At 53.2% G+C, this 13,474-nt stretch overlaps 1 protein-coding gene across 2 annotated transcripts in view; it reads right to left on the reverse strand.

Annotated features, from left to right (window-relative positions):
* Positions 1-13,474, reverse strand: part of Ryr1 (ryanodine receptor 1) — a 111,602-nt gene that overhangs the window by 46,312 nt on the left and 51,816 nt on the right. For both annotated transcript variants that reach the window (XM_026412131.2, XM_026412129.2), the window contains exons 52-67: positions 13,329-13,407; positions 12,993-13,082; positions 12,396-12,536; positions 11,991-12,065; positions 11,819-11,894; positions 11,376-11,499; positions 11,047-11,162; positions 9,163-9,230; positions 8,956-9,077; positions 8,478-8,527; positions 8,219-8,279; positions 7,876-8,114; positions 4,148-4,229; positions 3,397-3,527; positions 1,796-2,128; positions 690-930 (exon numbers count right to left, since the gene is read on the reverse strand). In XM_026412131.2, the coding sequence (XP_026267916.2) occupies positions 690-930; positions 1,796-2,128; positions 3,397-3,527; positions 4,148-4,229; positions 7,876-8,114; positions 8,219-8,279; positions 8,478-8,527; positions 8,956-9,077; positions 9,163-9,230; positions 11,047-11,162; positions 11,376-11,499; positions 11,819-11,894; positions 11,991-12,065; positions 12,396-12,536; positions 12,993-13,082; positions 13,329-13,407 (2,028 nt within the window). The remainder of the gene's footprint in view (positions 1-689; positions 931-1,795; positions 2,129-3,396; positions 3,528-4,147; positions 4,230-7,875; positions 8,115-8,218; positions 8,280-8,477; positions 8,528-8,955; positions 9,078-9,162; positions 9,231-11,046; positions 11,163-11,375; positions 11,500-11,818; positions 11,895-11,990; positions 12,066-12,395; positions 12,537-12,992; positions 13,083-13,328; positions 13,408-13,474) is intronic.

A 13,474-nucleotide genomic window follows, 5' to 3' on the forward strand; every position in this document is an offset into this window, starting at 1 on the left:
TAGTGAGACGCTGTCTCAAAATAAAAAATAATAAAGGGCTGAGGATGTAGCTCACTGGTAAAGTGCCCCTGGGTTCAATCTCAGTACCCCTCCCCCCAAAAATAAAAGTGTTGGGGAGGGTAGAAATGAGCTGCCAAAGCCTTTTTCTTAGATTGGAAGGACCCATGCCTATCAAGTCTTCTGGAGGCAGGGTGTGGGCGCCAAGCCTTCTCTTTTTCGCCTTAGACATAAAGGGAGAAGCAAACTAGAACCAAGCTTATAGAGCTGTAGGGAAGTGGTGCTGTTCCTCAGACACAATAGCATGTCTATAACTGAAGGTTTCTAGAAGCTCTCTATTCCTAAGAACAGGCCAGGGTAAGCTGCTGTTTATTTCAGCATATTTTGCTAGTAAAAGTTAAGCAGCAATTGATAACAGTTCAAGTTTAATCAATTCCTGGCACTTATGCTGCGCACACACCACTACTCCCCATTTCTGCTCCCGTGGCAGACAGGACTAGTCAATCACAAAGCCCTTGATGCAACATTGGAATCTTTTTCAACTTGAAGTTGAACCGTATTCGCTAACCCTGGGTCAGAGGGTTAATCACCCTAGGTAGAGGGAGGGGTGAGTGTGGCCTGTGGGGACTGGAGGAGCTTGGAGCAGGTCGGGAAGGGAGGGCCCAGTGGGGTCAGGGAAGCGACCCGCTGACCTGTTATTGTCCACATAGCGGATGAGCAGCGGGTAGAGGGCGTAGAGGTCCCGGCAGAGCACCGAGAACTCGTCGCGCACCAGGAGCTCGCCCTCCTCGGCTTCAGCCTTGGCCTCCAGGCGCAGCTGCTCCTCCTCCGCCACCACCTTCCCCGCGCGCTTGCGCAGTCGCCCGATGGTGGGGATGAAGTGCGAGCGCAGGAGTTCGGGCCTGGCGCGGCTCACGATGGGCTGCGCGAACACTGCAGGGGCCAGGGGTCACTCGCACCCGACCTCTGACCTCCGACACACCCCTCACCTCCATTCTCAGCCCGTGACTGCTGATCTATACATCGTCCCAGTGACTATCATTTGACCCAAACCTGAGCCGGGCTTTGTACCCCAGGATTTTCTGATCCCATTCCCCATCTCACCCCTGACCTCTGTCATAGCCCAGAATGCTAATCCTAACCAGGATCCCTGAACTGAACCTATGACCCAGTCCCTGTCCTGTGACCCGAGCCTGACAGAGTCTCTGACCTCTGAACCCCCCAAACTGAATCCTAACCTGATGTCTTACCCTTAACCAGCGTGACTCCCACCTCTGACCTGGCCCACACCATGTTCTTCTTACAGAGACCCTGATCTCTGATCCTGACCTCCAATCCACCCCCAATCCCCAGTTTGACTCCAATCTAAAACCCAATTCCTAACACAGAACTTCTACAGGGAATTTCTGACCCAGGAATCCCAACAATTTAAAGACCGATCTCTGGACCTCTGACCTAGAACCCTAACTGTTCATATTAGGGACCCCAACACCTGATCTAGTCGTCTGATCCTCGGTATAAAGAACTTCTGACTCAGCTCCTAACCTCACCTATCCTCCTCCAAAGCTCCAGAAATTCAGAATCCAATGGGAGGGATCCAGGGACCCAGTCATCCATCCCAGACCCTGTGAACCCTGTGAACCCGTTTCTGACCCCTGGCCTTTGACCCGGGAAAACCTACACTCTGACTCCTCCCAACTCCTCCAAGGCCACGGGTCCCCAGATCTCCCTCTCAGACTATCTGGTCCAGGGACCCCAGCACGCTGGCCTCCCCCAGAGGCATCGTGCCCCCACCCACCAGCGAGCCGCTTCATCCACGAGGCCTCGTCAATGCCCAGGTTGTTGACGATGATTCTCAGGATATTCCCCAACAGGGAGTTGAGGTGGTCAGAGGTGACAGCTGTACAGGGTGGGGGGGCGCCGGCGGGCAGCGCAGGAGGGGGCGCCTCAGGGCCGCGTTCCCACCAGCGAGGCAGGTAGCTGCACAGCATGGGCAGCGTGACTTCAATGACGTGTGGCATCTCTGTGTAGCGGGCCCCGGACTCAGCCAGCCCCCCGATTTCTGCCATAAGCCGTTCCAGCACCGGGATATCAGGACACATCTCCTCCACACTGTTGGGGAGCCCCAGGACTGGGGTACAGAGAGAGGTCAGGGCATGCCAACACATCACCCCGGACCTCAGTGTCCGACCTCCCTAAAACACATCAGCTACCACTGAACTGCCACCCACCTGCACCAGTCTCCCAGTCTCCATTCCTCTGATCCCACCCTCCAACCCACCACCTCTCACACCCTGACCTTGACACTCAGTGGCCCGAAAACACACTCCCAAACTGGTCCATTCCCTGAAATTGCACCCAAATTCTAGAAACCTTCACTTCTAATATCTCCCACACTGCACTCCTGCTGGGTAGCAGACTCCAAGACAACTCCCTTCCAGCCCAGGTTAGCCCCACTTTTTTTTTTTTTTTGTGGTGCTTTTTAGGATCAAAACAGGGCCCGTGTCTCTGTGTCTGTAGGCAAATGTCTACTACTGAGCTGCATCCCCAGCCCCCTTTTAAAATTCTGAGACAGAGTCTCACTAAGTTGTCTAGGTTGGCCTCACACCCTTGGTCCCCCTGCTTCAGCCTCCGGAGTGGCTGAGGTTACAGGCGAGGACCATCTCACCCAGCTGATCCCTCCAACCCTGTCTCCTAAATCCCACCCCCATTCTGTCCCCTGAAACACATGGTCCGTGGCTCACTTTTTTGGCTGCCATGGGCGAGACATGGTATTAGGATTAGAATAGTGACTCAAGGAACAAGTTTCCTGTCTGGAACTTCTATTCCTGAGACCCATACCTCAGTCCAACCTCTAGATTGAGACCTCAGGAGGTATACAGAACTTAGGCTCGTGCCCCCACCCACCAGCAAGCTGCTTCATCCACGAGGCCTCATCAATGCCCAGGTTGTTGACAATGATTCTCAGGATATTCATGAGAATTTCAGGTGCCTAGGACAGTGCCTCCTCCCTCGTGGGTGCTCCCCACAAATATTTAATTTGTTAAATGAGTAAATATTGGATGAATGAACCCATGCTTTCCCTAATGCTCTCACACCCACGTGCCCCTCACCCAAAGTGAGCTTTGGAAAGTCCCATTGACCTCATATTTTACCACTTCTAAAATAAACCCCATGGCTCCAAATTCCCTCTTTGGCCTCCTAATGCTCCCCCTGTAACAGCCTGGGAACAGGCCTGCAGCACAAGCCAGGGCCCCACGATGGAGACCCCCACCCTGAGGAATGCTTAGCCCCTCACAGCCCAGATTTGGGAGGCATCTATTCCCAAGGGGGCTTTCCCTGAGCCCCGTGCTGGGTAGGACGCAACTCCCACCGCTGCTCTGACCCCACGCGACTCACTGGCCCGCTCCCGGGGAGACTTGGTGGTGTAGACAGAGCAGGCGTTGTACTCGTTCAGCTGAGGCTCCAGGAACGCCACGGGCATGGCCGCTGCCAGGCGGGCCAGGCACTCCCCGAGGGCTGGCCGCAGCCTGGAAGAGAGGGCTGTGTGTAGTTCCCAAGTGCCTCCTCGGGGTCCTGGGTCCCAAGCCATCCAGCACAGAAGCTCCCCTCCCACAAGCCACCAGCATTCTCCAGCACCAGTGTCCCTAGGAGGGACTTCTGTTCTGGTTGAAACGGTCCCCCCCCCCACTGGCCCTCAGCATGCTGTGGCTCCTGTGTGCTGCTCCAGTTTCCCCGGGTTCCCCAGAGCAAGCTTGATCCCCAGCAGGAAGCACCCAGGCACCCTGCCCTGCCAGTGCCTACTCCGCAGCCTCCATAGCTGGCATTCTCCTGAGCGCCCTCAAGTGGCCACCTTGGGGAACTGCAGCTGGCATGGATACTGACTACTTGTTGAAGATTTTGAACATTTCTCTTTTTTTAAAAAATATATTTCTAGTTGTCAATGGACCTTGATTTTATTTATTTATATGCAGTGCTGAGCATCGAACCCAGTGTCTCACACACGCTAGGCAAGCGCTCTGCCACTGAGCCCCAGCCCCAGCCCCTCTCCCTTTTTGCTTAAACCCCCATTGTCTCCCGGGCTGCCTCCCTTCCCCTCCAGCCCCACAGTGCCCACCCCAGCCCCAAACTGTGTCACTTTTTTTCTTACTTTTCCACATAGGGGTTCCTGGTGGTTCCCAGAGAGTAGATACTGCACAGCGTTCGGTAGCAAGAGACCTGGACGTCGTCCACTGAGGGAGAGAGGGGGCTAGGTCTGGGGTGTGCGCCATACCAGGGAGATCAAGCGGTGGGGAAGAGCAGGGGCCATAGTGGCAGCCTGCTCTTGGGACATGAGCAAGGACCAACTCTCGGCTCATTTCTGTATCTGTAAAGTGGGGATAATTACCTTCTCTAGCACTTTCGCCATGGGGTGGCTGTGAGACCAAATGAATTAATTCTTTTTTTTTTTTTTTTTGGTGTGGGGGATTGAACTCAGGGGTATTCTTCCACTGAGTCACATCCCCAACCCTTTTAATATTTTATTTAGAGAGAGGGTCTTGCTGAGCTGCTTAGGGCCTCCCTAAATTGCTGAGGTTGGCTTTGAACTCACCATCCTCCTGCCTCAGCCTCCCAAGTTGCTGGGATTACAAGCATGCACCACCGCACCAAGCCAAATGAATTAATTCTTGACAAATAATTAGAACAGGACATGTAGTAGACCCTCAGTAAAGGCTAACTGGTTTTTCCTTGGATTTCTGATGAAAGCACCTCCTTCAGAAAAATGCAAATACGCATGAAGCCTGGCTACAATTTCGGGTTGTCCACCTACCTCCCAGAAGGCCAACTGAAGACCCTCACTGACTTCACAAATGTCATGAGGTCAAAGGAAGAGGGGCTGTCCTAGATTTAAAAAGAGGCTACAGAGGCCAGGTGTGGTGGAGCACGCCTGTAATCCCAGTGGCTCAGGAGGCTGAGGCAGGAGGATTGTGGGTTCAGCAACTTAGTTAAAAAAAAGGGGGGGCTGGGGTTGTAGCTCAGTGGCAGAGCTCTTGCTTTGCACATGTGAGGCACTGGGTTCAATCCTCAGCACAACATGAAAATAAATAAAGATATTGTGTCCATATCAAAAAAGATCTTTTTTTTTTTTTTTTAAAAAAAAAGGCTACAGCAATATAACCAAACTTGACAGGATTCTGACTTTTTTAAAAGTGGGAGATACTATTTAATACAATATATTCATATCAATATAAATGGCAAAAATAGCGCTATTAATGGAAGGAATACTAGTGGTAGAAAGTGTAATAACACAAAACACAAATTATTCGTTATCTATTGTTTAGAAAAAGTATCAAATGCATGAAAGAATTCACATACATATGATTCAATCTGATATTCGCATATTTCCCCTCTTTCTCTCTCTTTTGCTTTCTTCCTCCATATATACTGGATGTCGTAAATGCCACAGGCAAATTATTTACATTTAAAAATTTTTGAAATCAGATATGTATTTAAAATTAATTACAGCTCGGAGCTGGGGTTGTGGCTCAGTGGCAGAGCGCTTGCCTAGCAAGTGCGAAGCCCTGGGTTTGATCCTCAGCACCACATAAAAGTAAATAAATAGGGGCTGGGGATGTGGCTCAAGTGGTAGCATGCTCGCCTGGCGTGCACAGGGTGCTGGGTTCGATCCTCAGCACCACATTAAAAAAAAATTAAAAAAATAAAGATGTTGTGTCCACCAAAAACTAAAAAATAAATATTAAAAAATTCTCTCTCTTTAAAAAATGTAAATAAATAAAATAAAGGTATTGTGTCCAACTACAACTAATATATATATATATATATATATATATATATATATATATATATATATATTTAATTAGTTACAGCTCACTCTTATAGTTAGTAATGACCTTTTTTCTTACAGCACATCAACTTAAAAACACTTGAAATATTGAGCATTTCCTTTCATAGTGTTGTTTTCAGTCTCCTCTTTATTTTCAAGTCCCTTGAATCTCCTAAAATACACAGGAGGTTTTACTTCATAATCCTTTAAATGCTGCATACTCCCCTGACTCTCAATATTGACTTTTATGAATATTTTTTTTTAATCTGACTTTTTAAAATAAAAAAAACAAAGACAAGCCAGATGTGGTGGCTCCCAGCTACTTGGGAGGCTGAGATAGGAGGAACACTGGGACCCAGGAAACGGAGACCAGCTTGGGCAACACATGGAGGCTCTGTCTCAAACAAACAAACAAAAATAAGTCGAAGACATTGTGTGGGTGACAGGGGTCTTTCACGTGATCAGGTTGGTGATGGGGATGCTGGGGTCACGGTGGAAGGTCTGGTTCCGGGACGCGCAGCCTCAGCATTCAGACATGAGGTGCGACTTACATTCAGAACTTCAAAGATTTTGTGGATACTTTCACCAGTGCAGTGAAAGGTGACACAGAGGTGAAAACTCTTCTTTTTGACTTTTTGTATTTTTTAAAAGTTTCAAATAAAAAGCTGGACCTGGGGAAGAACGCCATCCAAGTGCTACCTTTCTTCCATTTTTCAATAGGTGTGTGTGTGTGTGTGTGTGAAAGAAAGAGAGAGAGAGAGAGAGACAGACAGGCAGACACACACTAAGGATCAAGTCCAAGGGTGCTTTACCACTGAGCTCCATTCTCAGCCATTTATAAAAATATTTAAAAATTTTGAGACAGGGTCTCTCTAAATTGCTGAGGCTGGCCTCAAGCCTGTGATCCTCCCACATCAGACTCCCGAGTGGCTGGGATTACAGGCACGTGCCACCAGCCTGTTTAGCAACCGACTGTAATTTCAAATAAACAGTGAGCACAGGGCTCACTATCCCTTGGTCCCCAGAGCCCACTGGCCCTATGCTCCTTAACTGGACAGCCCTCCCTTAGTGTCCCCGAGGCCCTTCATAACCCTGTGTCCCAAACCAACTCCAGCATCTCCCCAAACTGGCCACATCTTCCCATCTCTATAGAGGAGCCACTGTCCCAGGTCCCCAGTCCCAGGTCTCATTCTGGACACCTCCCTTCCCTAGCCTGTCTTCCCCACCTCCGAGTGTCTCTCCCCTGCCCCTCCTGCCATCCCCCTGGTGCCACCCTGCTCCCAGCCACATCTTAAAAGGCTCTTTTGAATCCCTGCCCACAGAGTGTCATGTCAGGCCACCTGGCCTCCCTATGTCTCAGTGACACCACACTGCATGTCGCACGTTCTGTGTCCCACACAGCACAGTCTCGACTATGTCACCCCCACGTGTGTCCCATGGCCAGACAAACATGGAAGACGTGGCTCTCAGACTCCCAGCCCTGCCCCCACCTTCTTTCTCACAGAGACCCCCCATGTTGAGCTCAACACCTGACCTCCAGGAACAAAGGCCTCTTTCCCAGTCTCCTCGGGGGTGACAGGTGGCTGTGTGCCGCGTTCTGACTAGTCTGACATAAGCAGAAGCGACAGGGCTGCTTCTAGGTTGTTCCTTTAAAAGAACCGAAGCGGGGCTGGGGATGCGGCTCAGGAGAAGCTGGTTGGAAGCTGGGCTCCCAGCAGCGGGGCCTTCCCCGACAGCCTCCCCGGGCACAGGCTCCACATCTACTTCCTCTCCCGCTGCCTAGAGGGACGTGATGGCGGGCCACCTTGGAGCGGCAACATTTCACAGAAGGCAGAGCCGTGAGAGGGAAGGGGCCTGGATTTCTGACCCTGTGACCCACTGACAAGTCGCCGTTAGATGAGAAAGAAATTTCTAGATTTTCCAGGTTCTAGTGACTTGGGGTCTTGGGTCAGAGTGGCTAATGCACATCCTAACGGACTCAACGACCATGAGCTGGGGACTCTGGCCACCACCTGTGATGGACCCCCGCCCGCCCCAGAAGCCGGGGCTCTTACGGATGACATCGTCTCCGAACTGGTGCTGGGCGATGTGCTGGAAGAGGGTGGTGAGCACGGGCAGCAGGGCCACCGTGGTGTAGGTGAGGTTCTGGCCCACGCCCTTGACCTGCGTGCGCGCCTGCGACACCTTGCCCAGCCGCAGGTTCTCCACCATCTTCTCGATGTCCTCCGAGGCGCTCTCGAAGAAGGAGCGGAGGCCGGCCTTCACGATCTCGGGGCCTGACTTCATCACCGTCCTAGGGGGGAAGCGGGGACCCGGCTCTAAGAAGAAGCCTCCATGTGGAGGGTGTGAAGGGCAGGGGCTGGCGCAGATGGCAGTGGGTGCCACCCCGCACCCTACCTGGCATCCAGGGAGCGGGCCAGGATGTGAAGACAGTTGACCACGGCGGGGGCGTCCGTCCCTGGGAGGGGAAGGTGGCTGAGGGGAACGAAGGGCCAGGGGACAGCGGCCCCCTGTCTCAGTCACTGCCCTGTCCCTAGGACCACCCAGTCCACATCCAGGTCCAGGAGAAGGACACAAGGAACTCCTCAAACGAAGGCCAAACCCGGGAACTCCTTCCTCCCCGGGCTGGCGGGACGCTCAGGGGAGGGCCACTTACCAAAGAGAGAGACGCGGTGGCGGACAAGGGCCGCGAGTTTGCAGAAGAGGCTGAAGGAAGGGACAGGACAGGGGAACAGAGAGTGAAACCATGGAGACAGGGCGGCGGGGGCACAGGGAAAGGAGAGGGACAGAGAGGACAGGGGAGGGCGGCAGGCAGCCCGAGCAGGAGGACTTCAGGAAGGGGATCCAACCAGCAGGTGTGACAATCCCAGGGGGTGACTGGCCTGGGGAGCCACAGCGGGTGTCTGCCTTCCTAACAGGGTGACCGGTTTGTCCCAGTTTACCTGACATCCTGGGAGACCCTACAGTCCCGCAAACAGGGACAACTTGTCACCCCAGCCCATCTATCACCTCTGCAAGAAGAGTGACCAGTGCCCAGTACCCAGGACAGAGCCCCCAAAGACCAAGCACAGGAAGTCAGGGGTCCAGGACTATAACCCTGTGAGGTCAGGGGTCAGAGGTCGCAGGCAGCCCACCTGGTGATCATTTCCTTCTCTTTATTGGAGGCGTGGCCACCACTGCCCAGCACTTTGGCCGGTGTGGACAAGAAATAGAGGCAGTGGTTGTTGAAGTACTGATTGATCAAGGGGAGCAGGATCTGCAGTGGGGAAGGAAGACGGGTGGTGAGGAGGGGGAGGCCCACAGCTCCTGGCCCCGTCTGCCTTTCCCAGCCCACCTCTCACCTTGGCAAAGAATTTGATCTCCTGTTCATGTGGGGATTTTTCCACTCGTCCACTGCTGACCACGGCCTCTGTCGGGAAGGACAAATGGGGTCACAGAGGGGTCAAGGCTGGGGAATCCAGTGTGACCTGATGGGAGAGACTCTGGGGGCAGGGCTAGGAAATGATGGGAGATAAATTCTTGGTATGAAGTCACTTCTGTTGGCTGTCAGATAAACCTCTCTCCCCTTCTTTTGTCTGATCTCCCCTATCCCTTGATCAAACCCTTCCTGAAACTGAAAATGGGGAGGAGAACAAACCGGAAGGAAGGTAGGTGAAGTCATAGACCATTCCTCTCCTCACTCATCACAAGCCTTTCTTATTTCTGAACTTCAGTGTCTACCACGGAGTCAATTTAGAATTAATGAATGAAACAAATGAGACCAGAAGTTGATATAAATACATTAGAATAATTTTTAAATAAAGAGCATTTCAAACAAAAATGGTAATAGGAATAATTAAGCTATTAAAATAATAATACTGGCTCCAATTATTAAACATTTGACATGTCCCTGGCACTTGGAGAAATGTCATCCTTTAGAATCTCTTCCCAACTTGGTCTGTGTAGTTGGTCCCTCTCCTCCATTTACAGATGAGAAAACTCGGGTGAAACAATTCACCCTGGGTCACCCAGCCAGTAAGTGACAGAAGCATGGCAGTTATGTGAACAGTACCCCATATCACAGACGAGGAAACTGAGGTTCAGAGAGGGCAGGGAATTGGCAAGAGGTGTGCGGCAAGGAGGCTCAGCATGTGGGCCTTGGGGAGAGATTTGTGGGACTGAATCCTGATCTGCCTCTCACCATCAGGAATGTGGGGGTTTGGGGGCTGGAGGGTCTCTGGGGAAAACTGAAAGAGACTGTGGGGGCCCTAGCTGTGACTGTTGGCGATGTCCAAGAAACACCCAAGCCCAGCAGCCTCAGCCTTCAAGATAAATCCAGAATCTGTTCAGGTTCGCCCTCTCTGTTCCCAGTCAAGTCAAGAGGACCTGAACACCTGACTCAGGTCCCTTCTCTGTTCAGAGGCCTCCTGTGGCTCCATCTCACTCAGGGTAAAAGACAAAGTTCTCACCATGGCCTGCAAAGCTCTACGTGATCTGTCTTGTCACCTCTCTAACATCATGTCCTCTCACTGTCCCCCTCAATCACTCTGCTTCATGGCATCCCATACTAGGGACCTTCCAGGACTCTGAACTTGCTACTCCTTTGCCTGGCAGGAACAGATGTCTCCAGATATCCAAATGGCTCTCCAGGAATCTCCTTTAGGTTGTGACTCAGATTTCACTTTTTTTCCCAGTGCTGCTGGGGATGGAACCCAGGGCCTTTGCACATGCCAGGCAAGCACTCTACCACTGAGCCACAGGCAGCCCATGTCACACTCTTATCCAAGTCTCCCTTGAATATTCTATTTAAAATTACAATGGGCTTCGGCTGGGGCTGTAGCTCAGTGGCAGAGCGCTTGCCTGGCATTCGTGAGGCACTGGGTTTGATCCTTGGCACCACATAAAAATAAACAAATAGAATAAAGGCATGCTGTCCATCTACAACTACAAAATAATAATAATAATAACTATGGGCTGCACACTCCCAATCCTCTTCACCCTGCTCTATTGATTTATTCTCCCCCAAACACTAACATATTAAATGTTATTAATAGTCATGGTGTAAACACACAGGAACACAGTGGCAGATGGGCTGGATCTTTGTCTTGGTCAATGTATCTCCGACATCCAGAACAGTGTCTGGCCTAGCAGATAATTAGATGAGGGGCGGAAGGAGAGATCCGGGGCTGGCTCCCCAGGCGCGTCATTGCTAGGGAGGCAGAAAACAGGAAGGGCATTCTTCCTACCCAGGTGGGCGATGAACTCCTGGGAAATGTCCATCCAGCGCAGCAACTGCTGCAGGAAGCCAAACGCAAACCGCTTCTCGATGGAAGATGTGTCCAGCTCCATGTCCTTAAGGCCTCTGGGTGGACAAGCAGAGAGGTCGGCCCAGAAGCAGGGCCTGGGTGCATTTCTGCTGCAGCAGGTCCTTCCTCATCCCAGGTCCTCAGCTTCTCTCAGGGCCCGCCTCCATTTCCAGGCCCCGCCCCCAGGCCTGGCAAGGTGCGGCCCCGCCCCGCACTCGGGCCCCGCCCACCCGCCGCCGCCTCCCTGGTGGCCCCGCCCCTGAGCTTGCCTGGTGACCGCGTAGCCATTCATCTGCAGGAACTTCAGCAGCTCCTGGGCCTTCTCCCGATCTCGTGCTTTCTCCTTGGCCGTGAGAGTGTCGTAGGGCACCAGCAGGGGATGGGACCCACCGCCTGGGGAGGCAAAGACCAGAAACTAGGGGCTGGGGGGGACCCAGGCCGCTCCCTGAAGTGGTTCTTGAGCTGAGGTCGCAGGATTCTGGTCATCAAGACGGACATCGTAACGGAAACCCCGCTCCCAGAGGCTCGCCTCACCACAAGCCTGTGGTGGAAACCGCTGTCGCCATTTCCAGTCTCCAGGCCAGAAACCCAGGGGCGGAGGCAGCTGTTCAGTAGCTCGGGGAAGGCACGGTCTGACCCAGGCCCTCAGACTCCGGAGCCTCTGACCGGGGACTGCGGAGAGGGGGGCCGTGTGGGGAGCCGGGCCACTCACCCTTGGCCTCCAGCTCTTGCTTCTTCTTCCGCCCCCACGTGTTGTGGTAGTTTTCTGCTAGTTGTTCTGCCATGGCCTGCGGGGGACGCAGACAATCCAGGACAGATTCAGAGAATGCCCTTCCCCAGCAGATGCCCCTGGGAACCCCCAAATGCAGGGTCAGAGGTCTCACCTGCAGCTCGCGGGACAGGGTCACTCCGCTGAGGTCGGGGGGCTGGGGGTTGTAGCCTTCTCGGGGGTCATAGGTCTGAGAGGGCAGGGGGAGACGGGGGCTGGATGAGCAAGCAGGAAGCCCCACCCAGCCCCTGCCTGGGGCCCCAGACACCTCCTCTGCACCCGCTCCTTAAGACCCTGTCTCTGAACCACCCCCTCCTCTCCTCTGCCTTGTGAGTCTTTAGACCCATGACTCTCCTGTCCCCGACTTCTTGGACTTCCTGGACTTCCGTCCCTTCTTCTGGCCTTGCCCCTTCTCCTGATTCCATCCCCCTCCTTAGGGCCCCCTCCCCTCACAATCCCAGCCCCTGTCTGGTCCCACAGGCCCCTTACTGAGACCCTGGCCACTCCCTCATGACCTCACCTGGGCAGTTTGAGATATCTTCCGTGTTTTCTTCTTCTCGGTCTTCTCCTCTTCACCCTCCCTCGCCTTCTCTATGGTCCATTCCCAGGCGATCATGGCCTTCAAGGACTCTTTGATGGGCCAGCGGTAAATCTCTTTGTCCTGGAGTGGACAGGAGGGACAGAGTTGGTGGAGGGGACGTGGAAGAGGATAGGGGAAGGAGACCGCAGCCCAGACTCCTTGGCCTCCAGAGTGGGAAGTCCCCACCGGGTGGCTATGAAGTGCTCAGTGGCCTAGGCCACCCTGGAACCCAGGTTCTTACCAGTCTGTAACAGAGCATCCTAAACACGCCCATCCTCTCGTTTTACACATGAGTCCCAGTGAAGCGACTCAGAGTCAAGGAATCAAACTCAGCCTCTGACCCTTTCTAGAAGAGGGACATTAGGAATCTGGGGCCCTTGGGGGAGGCAACCCAACTTGAGGGAGGCAAAGTCCATGATGGGAACCCTAATCACAGATCTATCTAGATGCAAACCCGTGAGGCTTCCTCATTTCCTCCCTACCCCAGGTTTGGGGTTTCATTTTGATCCCCAACACGGGGCCCCAAGGCTTGGTCACCTTCTCTGAAAAAGTCTTGTAGGGCCTCAGCATGGGGTTGGTCTTCAGCTCCTCGTCCACGTTCTCCCCATAGGACCAGTTGTTCTGGATCTAGAAGTGGAGGCGGAGGACAGGTGAAGGCAGGATGAGGGGTAGCAGCCATGTAGGGCACCCAGCGGGGACCCTGGAGGCACTGAGGGCTCCATGGAAATCTGGGGATCCCTGAGAGAGTGAGGGTCCTTAGGGAAGGCCGGAGGTCTCAGGGAAACCTGGGGCCTCAGGGAAGACCTGGGCCTGGGGAAAAGCTGGGGTCTTGAAGGAGGGACACTTCTGGGACTGGGGGACCCTGGTGCCGACCTTGTCAAAGGCCCACTTCTCATGTGTGTACTCTGCAAACTTGTTAATGAAGGAGTCGAGCTTCTCGGGGATGATCACACTGTGGAGGGGAAGGGATTGGCAGATGTTGGGCATGGAGAGGAAACCTTCCTCTCCCCCAGCCCCTG

The sequence above is a fragment of the Urocitellus parryii genome, chromosome 15 (genome assembly GCF_045843805.1).
Source record: "Urocitellus parryii isolate mUroPar1 chromosome 15, mUroPar1.hap1, whole genome shotgun sequence".
NCBI classification, from domain to species: domain Eukaryota; kingdom Metazoa; phylum Chordata; class Mammalia; order Rodentia; family Sciuridae; genus Urocitellus; species Urocitellus parryii.